General features: G+C 40.9%; 1 protein-coding gene across 13 annotated transcripts in view; it reads right to left on the bottom strand.

Moving 5' to 3' along the window:
* Positions 1-14,163, bottom strand: part of LOC122888988 (AT-rich interactive domain-containing protein 1B-like) — a 177,040-nt gene that overhangs the window by 37,509 nt on the left and 125,368 nt on the right. For 12 of the 13 annotated variants that reach the window (XM_044223940.1, XM_044223941.1, XM_044223942.1 and 9 more), the window contains 2 exons: positions 10,196-10,282; positions 4,276-4,455 (listed from right to left, as the gene is read on the bottom strand). In XM_044223940.1, the coding sequence (XP_044079875.1) occupies positions 4,276-4,455; positions 10,196-10,282 (267 nt within the window). The remainder of the gene's footprint in view (positions 1-4,275; positions 4,456-10,195; positions 10,283-14,163) is intronic. The other variant, XM_044223949.1, reaches the window with a different exon arrangement.

Here is a 14,163-nt window from a genome sequence, read left to right as displayed (position 1 = left end):
GTTCAGACAGATAATAGCAGTGCATCAAAAAACAAATCTTCTCATTCATTTCACTGAGATCATTGCATTGCCACAGTGCAGGTACCGGTGCAGAGGGCTTTTTGCCACAATGCAATGCAACGTCATCCAGCAAAGCACTGTCTTGGCCAATCAAATAGTCTACCCACATTGATGGGGTTGACAAAATATTAGTAATACATGTCAGTATAACTCAAAACAATACAACAGCACCACTAACTATAGCCTCCAAAATGACCATAAAGTTGAATCAACACCTCTCTAAAACAATTTCAACAAAAATTGAACATTATGTGAAAGTAGGGTTTATTGCAGGGCGATTGTATTGGACAGCTTTGGTTTTAGCTGGGTGTACCTAATAATCTGATAAATGCAGATACAGCAGGTAGTAAAAGAGAGCAAATCCACATTTAGTTTTGATCTTGAAAGTACAAATGTAGCCACTCAAAAGCGCCACATTTTAGGAGCTCGCTGAGCTGCTGTCTGAAAATATCCTAGACCACTAATGCAGGACAGATGCAGATCAGTTGCAAATATATTAAATTTGAATGAGACTATAAATACTTATATATATATGCTGAATATGTGTTTGATGAGGAGACAGGGGGGCCTGAGCTGTTCTTTCTGTTTCTGATGGGAACATCGCTCCTGTCAGCCGAGTGAGATTTCACACTCATCTGCCTCCAGAGCTTCTTCCAGGCTAGTCCGCCTCGCTGTCGCTCTCTGCTTACTTTATTTCTCTTTTTCCCTCTGCTTACTGGGCTGTCAGCCCAGCCAAAGTCACATTAAGAGATAGGAGTGGGTGGAGAAGGGAGACCAAATACCAAATGCATTAGGGCTATTAATCAACATTAACAAATGTGAGGGAGAGGCCGCAATTTTGGGAAAATACATGCACGGATGGGCACATTTATCAAGGTGACACATTAAAACACACATTTACCAAAAAATACCATAATGTTTCGTCTGGTGTGTCGCCAAAGGCAGAAAATGAAGTACAACAGCAGATGTCAACGTTTGTTGGATGGCCGGGAGTCGTACGTTGGAGAAAACAAGCGAGTGGAGAATGCTTAATTATAGAGAGCGATCCAAACTTTTTTCAAAAATTTCCTGGAATCTGTGATGTTTTTTTTCCTAAGTTTTTTTTCCTCCAGTATCAGAAAAAGCTTGGATTGATGGTTGATGTAACTAATATACAAAAAAGCTCATCAAACAGGCCTATATACTGATCTGGTAAACTGAAACAAATATGATTGCTTGATCACAAATTCATGTTGAAATTTGAAAATAGTTTTCAAATAAGTTTATATTTAGAGAAATTAGCTGGGCTTAAAATCTACTAGGTTAACTGGATATATTCTGTTAGTTAGCTACATATATTAAGATGTGACGCAAAATACTCTTGAGGTACATTTGTTTTTAAAACTTTCACAGTTGTTAATCTGTGAAATGACTAATGTTTGAAGCCTCATGTTTGTATGCTGTGCATCTTGGTACAAAAAGCTTCCTCCTTGGAGTAGCGTTACCCCGCTTGTGTGTGAGATAAAAATGTGAATCTGTGCAGTCATCTTGTTGTAGATACAGGACAGACAATATACATGAATGGTGAATTTCAACTTGTCAAACACAATAAATATTTTATTAGAAGAAGAGACGGTGTGCTTTTAAGACATGACAGTCCCAATCACAAGTAAGGTGCCATAACTATTTCACAAGTCTCTATTTTTGGTACTGGATTTAGCATTAGGTGAAGTGTGAGGCTGCCCGTATTTGGATACAATATCCTACTGTAAACATTACATTGAGTTTATAGAAGTATTTAACTTGTATTTGAAGGAAACTTAAAAAATATCCACAATCATACCATTTCTAAGTAGGGAAAGATGAATGATTGACGACACTTTCTGTGAGGTTAACATTAAAACATAGAGCCTGATGACAGGATTGGACATCATCATTCAGTGGATATTGACATAAACGACGTGTCAGTCTGCCTTTTCAGTCTGGAGCTACCTCATAATCTTATCATGAGGAGGGCCAAGAGGTCCGTACAGGGTTCAAGTGTCTCATGAATATTCTGAGAGCCACACCCTCAGAAAGCGTGGTTTTTAATGCCCGCAGTGGGACCAACTACACAGGACGAGAGAAGACTGTATGTGTGTGTGTGTGTGTGTGTGTGTGTGTGTATGGGTGTTGTAGAAAGAGTTAGACACAGAAACAGAGGATGGATGTGTCTTTCAAAATGAGTCTTTTTGTATTCCTCATTAGCAAACTCTCTTGAAACCAATGACACTGATGTCAAGGCCCAGTGTGACTGTGAAATGGGGGCCAACAGTCATCAAAACTCCTCTATAACCCCTCTGAATGAATGATACACACAGTATTCATCACTCCAATAAGACTAGTCAGAAAGCAGAAGCTGTTCAACAAATCTGATGTCAGGTAAAAGTCAGCACAGGGCCTGCTGGTGGTTTTCATAATTAATAATTCATCATAATAGTTTGAAAGGACTCATAACTTGTGGGAAATCAAATTCTGTCACTTTTGGTTTTCAATAGTCTTTCTTAAACCGTGGCCTGAAAATTACATCCTCTGTTTCTGACAAAGAGTGACAGGAGTTGTTTTATGTTGTTTCAATGAGCCTGGCTCCAAGGACTCAATTACTTATTAGAGGCTCGAGATAATGACGCACAAAATAAAGGAATACACTGACATTTGAGGTGGACGGACTTTTTGGTCAAGTTACAAACCTAGACTCCTAGATCAGCCTTTGTGTCTTCAATAGATTATTGGCTCAGGTGCTCTGAAAATCCAAAAATGAATGTGTTACATTAAATAAAGAATCTCATATGCTATTATTATTGAAAATACTGTATGATAAAATGTTAAGGCCTGGTCACACCTGCATTTAAAATGGCAAAATTTTGCAGCGAAATCAGATCATTTAAATGGAATCGCTGAGATGAGTGAATTTGCACGGTGTGAAGTAATTCTGCATGAATTTTTAGTGTAGAGTTCAACCTTGGTGAATTTGCATTGACCAATACCAAGGCATCTTGACAGTGCTGACCTTAAAGGGTACGGACAGCCATGGAGTCCAAAATGGAGGAAACTATCGTAGCTTATTAGCTGTGTCGAACCACACAGTTTTATTCAACCCTCCAGTGTCGGAGTATAAACTGCTCCACAAAAGAGGACTGGTTTGCAGATAGTTATGAGACAGGAGTCGACGACAAATGGCACATAGAGAAAATAGAAAGAAGCTCGGGGAGCTGATTAGTGCTAGCATGTTCCTGGCTTGCTACCATGTTTGTGGTTAGCTCGCCAGCCACAGTAGTTAACTAACTAGTCCTGTGAGCAGTAGCCAATTTGAGGGGGGATGCCATCCCCCTTGTTAGCAAAATGACCAAAATCCGCCCCCCTTGTTAACTTGCTCAAAAGATTCTCTGTGCTTTGACTTGTAGTGGTGCTGTACATTGCAGCTTTTAATAATCACCACAATCTCGGAACATATGAGACATACTGGTTTTGAACTGCCTGTGGGAAGATTGAGTCTGTCCATTCTTGATTAAAAGCTCTGTTTTCGCTGTCTACGTTTCTCTTTTTAGAGCACGCCGCATGAAAGTATTTCTCCGACTCATATTGTCTCTACTCTCCCTGCGTGTGTGTACCTCACTGACTGACTCGACTCGCGGGCAGCTAAAGCAGTGCCGGAAAGGCTAGAAAAGCTGCGCCAGTTAAAATAGATACATTCCATCAAAATTTTAGAATTCTCAACAATTTATCTATATTCTCTACAGCAGATGGGGGGAAAGAGAAATTGTGGCAGCAGCATGACAAAGGCCGGGTCAGAAATTAACAGAGCTTGGACCAAAAGTGCCCTTGAATGCTCATAAAAGATTTTTTTTGTTGTCACTTATTTCAAATAAAACAAATCTTTGTGCTGCAAATTGAGTGTTTATTTGACAATATAATGTAATAATTATACATTATTTCAGAGTTTAGTAAATGCCCCTAAAAATCAGTTCAAGGGGCAAAAAGTGAGAAGTCACTACATTACCGAGCCTCGATGAATTTAGCTGTGCCACTTTCTGTTGTGCCCGGGCCTTTAATATGAGGTTCAGTTCATCGTTAATCAATGGGCCAATTTTTCAGAAACTTCTATTCCTTTAAGTGTAATTGTACCAATGAAAACAAGTTTTAATGTGTGTTAGAGTAACGTTTGTTATAATGCCCATTTAGGAAACAGGCTCCAACCTTGGTGTCCATACTGTGATCCTTGAGGTCCATAAGGGCCTGAGGGGCTGCTCTGGGAGTAGGGACCCATCCCAGAATACAATGGGCCCCCAGGTGAGGGGTGGGGGGACATAGGAGGTCCGGACTGAGGAGAAGCAAACTGGGAGCTAGCCTGGTTCCTCTGCATGTTGGACATGAACCCTGAAATGCACAAATACACATAAAAAGGAATGAATACATCTTGCTTATAAAATGCCTAAAACCCAAAGAGTTCTTCAGTACTGACTGTACCTGCTTAGTGATATCAAATGTTGACAGAGGGATTGAGCACAGGTTGGGTGTGATCATTCTCTAGCTCAACAAATTGGGATTTCCATTCAATTTCCTTGTGTAAAGAGACCCTTCCTTTTGATGAAAGCCCTAATCTTTTACCTTGGCATTGGCTCCTGTTACTCGTAGATACACATCAGTGAGTAACACAGCATGGAGCGGGTATTAGAAAAAACATGCACAAAAAGGACAGGCTGACATGTAAAAGGAACCCTAAGCACAAATCAACACACACACACGTTTAGTGAATTTTATCAGTGGCAAAAGCACAGGTCTACTTGGCCTTAAAGATGTATGTATACCTGCAAAAGCATATGAATCTATGTGTGTATCTGTGTGTGTATATATGAAAGAATGGCTACAATTGAAAAAAATCTGTGTGCTCCACTCTCAACAGAAAAAGCCAGTGATTTGACCATAGCTACTATGTTATTCTAAGCCATTCAGTCAATAGATGTGTCAAAGCCTCTCAGGCCCAAACTCGCCTCTACCATTCAAATTGACATTTGGAGCGTTCCTTGCTTGGGCTTCATTTTTTCAAGCTGCCCCATTCGTTTTTAAAACCCACAGAAAGGTCTCCCAATCCACCACGAATGGGGAAAGGTTGCTGGATGGCCATTGAGGGAAAAAGAGAGGACGAGTGGGCATGTGTGTGTGTGTTAGGGGGGGATTTAGTATTGCAGATTAGGTGTGAATGGATTGGGTCTGCTCGACTGTAAACTTTGATAGCTATCCGTTTTGTTGAATGAGCATGCACAGACCAACTCTTTAGTGAGTTTGGGGTTTAGGGAAACGACAGAGTTGGAAAGTGCAAGTTGACACATAATTCCTGGTTTCTGCTAAGAGAGCAAGAGAAAATGTCAGGAGAGAGGAGGGAGATAAAAGTTTAAAAATGCTATGTGTGTATTCACTATATGCTTGTGTACAAATACACGCATGCTCATATTTGTGTTTCTGAGTGTGTGGGGGGAGATAACAGAGAAAGAGAGCAATAAACGCTCTATTTGTTGTTAGGAGAGTGATAAAGCCAATACTCTTTTTTATCCCAAAATTAGCATGTATATACATAAAAATAGGTGATTGATTTCTTTCCCATTGCCAGTAGACAAGTTTGCCTTTCTGTTTTTTTCTGATGTGTCACCTTTGAAGTAATGAACGCGCCGGAAAACAGGGCTAGTAAACAGCAGAAAGCGGTATGGAGGCCAGTGACAATGTTAAGGTGGTTGCTGTGTGTAGTCCATAGACTGTATAAAAATAAGGTGTAGCAGCAGTGTAGACATGGTGTTCCCCAGTGAAATATGGCCTAAATGTGAATGTTTATTCAAAGTTTTCAAATAGTCGGTGACTATTCTCTTCTCTTTCAATTTTTAACCAGTTTTGAACGTCTTTTCACCGGTGACCATAGTCGTCTTTTCAATGAGAAAATGCTCACTGGGTACACTGAAGGAGTTTTCCCCTCCTTTTTGGACAAAGAACAAAGAGACTCAGTTTTTCTGATCTCACCATTTGGCCAGAGATTTGGTAGAGATTAATTTAGCTTTGTCCAGTACTAGAGTAAACACTAGGAATAACCAGTTGAAAAAGACAACAGTGGATTATATTTTTAAGAGTTCCCTTTCCTCTTTTGCTTCTTCAATGTTGACAAACTCCTGCTTTCCCCTCCACCACTGTGCAGGAGAAATAAAGCAGAAATGTCTTTTCGCTTACGAGTGTCAGGAGAGACACAGGACCAGCCCACGCCGCCATCCTGACCGCCACAGGAATTCCACCAGACACACCTACTGTGACTCACACATCGGCGTGATTTCCTCAAGTAAGGCTTGATATCTGGGCAGAGTTAGATTTAGTTAAGAAACCGTATTTGATAAAAGCTAAATATTGTGTTACTTTGCTGATGTTTTGATGCTGCATTTTATGTATGAGTGCTACTAGCTGTTTTTGTGCTATATGTACTGTGAGAACTTAATTTGGTGAAGCTGTGCATTTGTTGGGCTGATCTGACTGGTCATGCGGTCTTGCTTTACTAGTGGCTTCTTTCAGTTTAGATCTTGCACGCATCTTTACCTCTTTCTTCGCTCTCTTTCCACTCTCACTGGCTCACCTCTTGGACCTGGGGACAGCGCTCTCCTCCTCCGTGTGGTCTGCTCAGAGCAGACACACCGAACCAAACAATTTTTCTTACGGAAGCGACACGAGACCCTGCCTACGATCCCTGCAACCAAGCTAAGTTAGCACCAGCAGCTACAACACAAAGTCTGCCAGCTAACTTTACAAATAACAGGAGCAACAAAGCCAGTTAGAGCTGAGCGGCTAACTCTGTAAGGAGAACAAAGGAGCGACCGGTTTCCTCCAACCTGCACAATCGGAACATTACACAGCAAAGACATCGGAATCACAATTCTTCCCCAACAATCGACAGAATAGCCAGCTAACAAAGCAGCACCAAAGCAACCCGTCTCTCTCCATGGACTGGTAATGTTAACATTAACTTAACTGGGCATAGCATAGTGTAACAGTGTACATGGCTAAGCACAGGACTGCTTTACTTGTAATGTTACATGGTTTGTTGTTGTGATGTCTTTTCATATTTATGTTATTGGGTAGCCACACTGCTAAGTTGATGTTAGTTACTGTATGCTTCATGCATGTACTCATAGAACTTATTACATCCAGTAACTACTATGTCTCGCACGCAAACTAACCTTCCTCTTTTCTAACCTGGCACCATTATCCTACACAAATCACACACACATATACTTCAAATTGGCCTTAAACATAGCCACACACACGGAGAGGGAACTCAAAGCTCTCGTTTCACACACTTTCTTTGTTTCTGAACACGTGTGTTCATGCTTGTGCACGTGGAACACACGGAGGCAGAACAGGGAAACATACACACATTCTTTCTGGCGTGCACCCGACATGCGCACACTAGCACACACACACACACGCTCTCTCTCTCACATACACATGCGTATGTGAGAGAGAGAGCGTGTGTCCCCTTTGTTCTGTAGTTTTAGTTAAGTACAGTTAGATTTAGATTACATATTGTGTGTTTTGCTTTTATTATCTTGTAAATAAATGCTTTTGAATATTCATGCTGGTCTATTTAATGCTGCCAACCTCTACTATTCAGAACTCCAAAACCCTTCAACCTTTACTAGCTATTGTGAGTTCCAAATTGATAGTTTAGTATATTTAATGAGACTAAATTAATTAATCGTTTTCCCTTCTTTAAGGGTGGTGCCCCGAGGTGAATTTAATGCAATTTAAATTATATCATTTAATATAAATATTGATTATTTCTGATAGCCTGAAGTGAGTGCAATCACTCTACTTCATCTTTTTGTACCAATTAATGTGTTAATGCTATATAATTTTGGTGCCTCTTTGAGGTTTATTAATTATTGTTACATATTTTGGTATCCTTTAAGCCATTTTCCCCCCTACATAGCGTAGTATCCTTAGTAACTCGAGCCACATGGCATACTTGTAAACAGTTAAAGAGCACCAAACCAATAGGAACGGGACTTCACTGGACTGTGGCATAGGCTCTTAAGCAGTGCCCAGATTGAAACTTGCGTTAAATTCTGGAGTCCATCAGAACCGGTTAACAGAGTGTGTGTGTGTGTGTTTGTGTGTGTGGGAAAGAGACGGAGGCCAAGACAGAGACAGAGGCAGTGAGAGAGAAAGCGTGTGTGGGAGGGAAAGACAGCAACGGAGGGAAAGAGCGATTGGGGCCCAAAAGTGCTTAGGCTGCGAGTGCTGGGTTTAAGGAGCGAGGACATTATTGTAATGTTTTGCTTCCATTAGGGTAAGGGGATTCTAGAGAGGAGGAGAAAAAAATTACAGTGTGTAATATCGCACTTTAAATTGCCTGGAAAATGGATGGGGAGAGGAACATTGTGCAGACAGTGCTAAAAGCAAATAACACATTCAAGGATTTCTCTCTCTCTGCTTCATTCTCTCTCCCTCTCCACACACACACACACACACACACACACACACACACACACACACACACACACACACACACACACACACACACACACACAAACCTTCCTCTCTTTCTGGCAAAGCGAATGAAGCTCTCAGCCGGACAACAACAACAGGCAGCCGTCGAAGCACGCAAGAGACAGTGGGGGGAAAAAAGGGACATTCAGCGGATTTATGGAAATGAAGAGTGGAGAGAGGCTCTTAGGGAGGCAGGCACTTGAGCAAAGTGGGGCGTGTGTGTTTGGGGGTGGGAGGGGGTTAATCCTAGCTAGGAAAACAGCGAAAACAACAGCCAGCCCTGTTAACCAGCACTGTGTTTTCCTGGACTGGGCTGGGGAGGGCTCGAGGTTTACAGGCATTAGAGGGCAGCATTAAATCTCTGGCTTGATTTCATCATGTTGGGAAATAACCTTTTACAGTGCCTCTCTCTCTCTCTCTCTCTCTGTCTTCATTTCATCATGTTGGGAAATAACCTTTTACAGTGCCTCACACTCTCTCTCTGTCTTCATCCATCCACTCCCTCTGTCTCTCTCCGATGTTAAATGCTCTTCAGTGGGTGATAGAGAGGGAGCATCACAGTCATTCCATTAAGGTTACATCCTAGTCTTTCATGTTTTTTGAATGCTGTGTGGATGCTGATTTTTTTTTTAAATGAGCAATTCTGCTGTTTTTAGTAATACTCGAGAAGTGGCCATAATTGCTGGAAACAATTTCCCGTATGGCGGCCACATGTGGCCTGTGGGTTAGCATTCATGTTACAAGCCTTTGGCAACAAGTTGTGGCCAAAACTGAAGTGGCTCTATCAAATGAACACACACTCTGACTTGAACAAAGTCCAGGATAAGTTCACTGAATGTTTACTGTTACATATTTACCAAACCATGGTTTTCCATGACCTGGCCAACAATGAAGCATAATGCTAAATCCTTGTGTGTGCTTGTGTGAGAGCACCTGCTCAGCCTAAACTACATCATTTGATGTATGTGTTTAAAAAGTTTGTTTTAAACACATACTGGTGCTGTCAAGAATGCAGAGAAATATGAAGGGTGTAAAGCGGGTGGGATACTTGCTGAAGGAACTCATTTTGGAACAGCAGAAGAAAGAAGAACAAAGTCCTGCATTGAGCCAAACAAACCATTTTCTTTGTTTACATATTTGTGCTAACGTATTGTGCTCCAGGTCCTCCTGTTCCCTCAGAAAATCTCTCATTACAATCACTGTTGGTGCTATTTTCTGAGCTTTGCTAATATACCATTTCTGTTTTTATTTGTTATGGTCTCTACTCTTCATGCACCCCTCACTGGTGTGGAATGTAAAGAAACAAACTGTTTCCATTTCGGACAAGCTTGACTTTGTAAGTATACAGCCTCTTTAAATCTGAGATGCACAATCTGGATTTTTTATGTAAACTATTTATGTTACAGATACAGAGACTACAGTGTATACACTGGGTCTTCTAATGACATGTGTGCTAGCCACTAAGTTTCACTAAAATAAAAATCATATCCTAAACACACATGCACGTACACACACAGCATTCCACTCTACAAACATTAACTTCTGTATACTCCATGTAGACTTACAACCTTCACTATACAGACACATATACACATACCTCTCTCCTGAGCTATAGGTGAGCAGGTGATTGGTGGGTGGGCTCCATCTGGTCCATTTCCAGTGTTCTGTGGGGCCATAGTGGAACCTGCAGAACAATGTGAAGTTGGGACATGAAGATTCAGACATCCACTTTATACTGCACTGACTTTTCAAAGTTAAGAAGGTTCAAGGTTCTGCAGGCATTGTAACAAAAGCTGTCACATTAAAAGAAAATGTTTTGCATTAATTAAATTCCCTTCTTTGCATGAAAGCAAAGTCAATAGAAAATGGATTTTAATGGATCTTGCATGAACATTTAAGGAAAATCCAGGAACTGTTGTAACAATAAAGCACTGGAGGACCACTTGTGTCTTTCTCTCTACATTTCTTAAATGGGACAGAAGTTACCTGGTTCAAATAGTTTTCTGTCATTTGACTGATGAAAGAAAAACAATGAGAAATCAGTATTAAGCTGAAGGTTTGATTTTGACAAAGGCTGCCCTGGTTTTGTTTATTGAGATTCAATGCCAAATTTAGCCCTTTCAGACACACCGAGAGCTCAGCACAATCACTTTACATGAAGTTGTTTGTGATTCACTATTAGTGTAATGACAAATGCGCTTCCAGAAGATATATCAAGTCATTGGACTCTGTGCCACTTCCTTGAGTAAGCATTAAAACCAGAACGCTCCCCTATAGAAAACCAGAGCCATTTGAGGATTATTGATTAGGCGGTTGTGCGGGTCTTTGGGCTGCGCCTGTTCCATTGAAATCCAATAGTGAGTTGAGGGTCTGATTAGGACAATGGCAGACAGAGACTATAGTGGATTGATTTGGCCCAGAGGAAGGAGAGAGATGGGAAATTAACCTTTTATCTTTGGATTCAGACCTGAGACAATGAGGAGAGGAAAAGACATGGGGAAAAGTGGTTTGTGTTTTAAAACTGCACTGGCTGTACTTTGCTGTGGATGAGGTGAAAAATTCAGTGCTTAAATAAAGTGACATGCGGCATGCCCGAACATATGAGAAATGTTGACGCTATTCAACTGTACATGTTCAGTGATGATCGTCGGTACATATTTTTACAATTACGCTATATGATTTTACTTGCCTCTATAGAAATGTGCCAAAAGTAATTATTTACTCAGGATGATACATTATGAAATACAGTTGGAGTGCTGTATTAACACAATTTTGCTGCTACAGTGTCCTTAAAACTCACAGTGAATATAAATCCCTTATTATAAGGGAAACACTTCACATTATTCAATCACACAGTAGAAAGTGTGCTGTTTCGAGAAGCGTGTGTGCATGTGTGTGTGTGTGTGTGATGTGTCAGTCCACGGTAGCAGTAATACATGACTAGAGGTGGCACACTTTCCACATAAACAAACCCAATTAAGTCAACATAATTGCTTTGCATAAAACTGCATAAACAACATTTCCATACACTCGGCCGCCACACACACACACACACACACACACACACACACACACACAGACGTAAAAGTAATTGGACAAACAACTGTATATAAACACATTCAAACACACAAGGAAACGCGTAAGAGCACAGAGGCACATTGGATATGTGCTGAATAGATCCAGCGACGCTGCTTCAAAGAGGGAATATTCGATTAGTTAGTCTGTCACCATGTGGCGGGAGGGAAGGGGAAACTCTAGAAACACTAGCTACGTGCTTCTATGTGCGTATGTACCCACGGTGAAAGAAGTACTCCTTTAGTTAAGTAGAAGTAGCAATACCAAAATGTAAAGTAAAAATGTAAAACTACACAAGCAGTAGCAGAAAATTGCTGTGTGCAGCTGTGTGTAGGAAAGTACTTCCTACAATCTGCATGTGCACTCTCATGTGTGCGCTTGTTTCTGTTTCAGTGTGTATATTAACACTTCATTGTACTGTTTATGCAGTATGTGTTTATGTGTCTGACTGGAGGAGCCTAAAGCCTCTTGTAAAGGGGTCATGACCACTTGTTGCCAGAGGGACGGCTTTATCTGCAGCACGGGTTTAGATGGGTAGTGATGATGAAGTATGCTAGCACGAGTTTACTGAACCCTTTAAGTATGGAAGTCGACCCTACGATAAAGGCTAGCCTTTGTGTGTGTGTATAAGTGTGTTTGTGTGTGTGCAGGGATGCATGCCAGGCACCAGCTATGCTGTCAGACTCTGTTTGTTTGGATGGCAGAGTGGTGGTGGCAGCAGCTTGTACTGTATGTGTGTGTGTATGTGTGTGAGTGCGTGCCACTATGAAGATACAAATAGGGAACAGTGCCCTCCATGCTCCACTACTCTCTCTACATACCAATGTAAATTGTCACCAGAGATGAGATTAATGCAAAAGACATACGAGTGTGTGTGTATGTGTGTGTGTGTGTGTGTGTGCATGTGAGAGAGAGAGAGAGAGAAAGAGACAGAGAGAAAAAGGAAGAACGACAAGAAACAGATCCTTGTTGAGAAAGAGGAAATTGAAAAACAGATCAGAGAGGAGTAGTAGTATAGTTGGGTCTGACAAGGCCTCACCCCTCCTTCCCTCTTTCTCTGCAATAAACGAGTGAAGCTTGGAGCACTTCGTAATTATTTCACTACCAATTACTGTCCAAACAAAGCCTCTTCTCACATTTTCTTCTCTTCCCTTCCTCCCTTGCCTTCCTCTCTCCTCCCCTCTCCTCACTATCATTTTTAACAAGGTGCCATTAAATAATTACGTCCAAATAAAACAAACTCCACAGTGAGTCCTGGCACGTTTAATCCGTACCATTAATAATTCATATGCTGAATCTTTGACGTGCAGTTCTTCTCCGCATGCTGCTGAGAGAGAGAGGGGAGAGCTAAATGTCAGCAGGAGCTGATTGTATATCTTTCCCTGTCCACAGAAAAAAGACCGTCTTTGCTAGCTATGAATGAAAATGTAAAACAAATCAATGGTAAGGAAATCCTTCCACCATCCAGGCCATCTTCTTCTGACTGGTGTGCATGAGTGTATGTGCAATTTAATATATGTGTTGATCCATTTGTAAACTTGTCTGGCTGTAAATATGTACAATATGTAACATTCTGTGTGCATGCATGTCAGTATATGTGCATTTTTGAGTATGCGCTTCTTTTTGTAAAAAAAAAAATTATGTTCATCTACCATTTCTGAGGCTTTATGTTTTTCAGTGAAGTCTGAGTGCTTTTAAGTGTAACAGAGACTGCGTTTAAATATTTGTGATCCTCCTTGTATCTTTTTGCTAGTTTTTGTGCCTTTTAGTCTTTAACTATGTATGTTTTCATGCAATTAATTGTAATTATATGATAATTTCTAACTAGATGTTTTTCTTCTGAAGGAATTAGATGCAGTACCCGTATAATCTGTGATTTTTGGAGGCAGGTCTTCAAACACAACTCAGTCATGAGAGCGCACCTGTGCAAATGTTTGTCCTTAACACTGACCTATCAGAGATAGGATCACTAGGCTTTAAAGATGAACATATCTGATAATTTGATCGGATTGACAGAGTTTAAGAAAGAAGGGACCTGCTGCATGAAGACCAAGAGCAAACAGCACGATATCTAAAATGAGGATGCTCTTTTGGAATGCAGCTGAAGAGTTAAATAACTGTAATTTCCTCTTTGTAAAAACGCACTTAGTGAGCACATCCATTTTCTACTCTTTCCTCATGATACAAGACAGCAGGGCCAAAAGTAATGGGAGTTCATTGCGTTTTTGGAGATAATGCTCCTTGCTAAAAACCCAATACACATTTTAAATTTCTCTTCCGCAAGGACTGTTGAGGCAACCCTGAGTCTCCTTTGAAGAGAGGGAGTGTGGTCTTTGAAGCTTTTTTTCATCAGGATTTCAAACGCAAATGCCGGGGAAGTTCAAAGCCGAGGGAGAGTACTTGTGGCCATATTTCTGTTTTGTTTCAGGGCCCTGGTAATATTAAGCTTAGAAGCTACTGTGTGTGTGTGTGTGTGCGTGTAATGCCAAT

Source organism: Siniperca chuatsi, linkage group LG15 (genome assembly GCF_020085105.1).
Source record: "Siniperca chuatsi isolate FFG_IHB_CAS linkage group LG15, ASM2008510v1, whole genome shotgun sequence".
In the NCBI taxonomy this organism is placed as follows: Eukaryota; Metazoa; Chordata; class Actinopteri; order Centrarchiformes; family Sinipercidae; genus Siniperca; species Siniperca chuatsi.
Note: the sequence above shows the minus strand (reverse complement) of the source record. Positions and strands in the feature narration are given on the sequence as shown.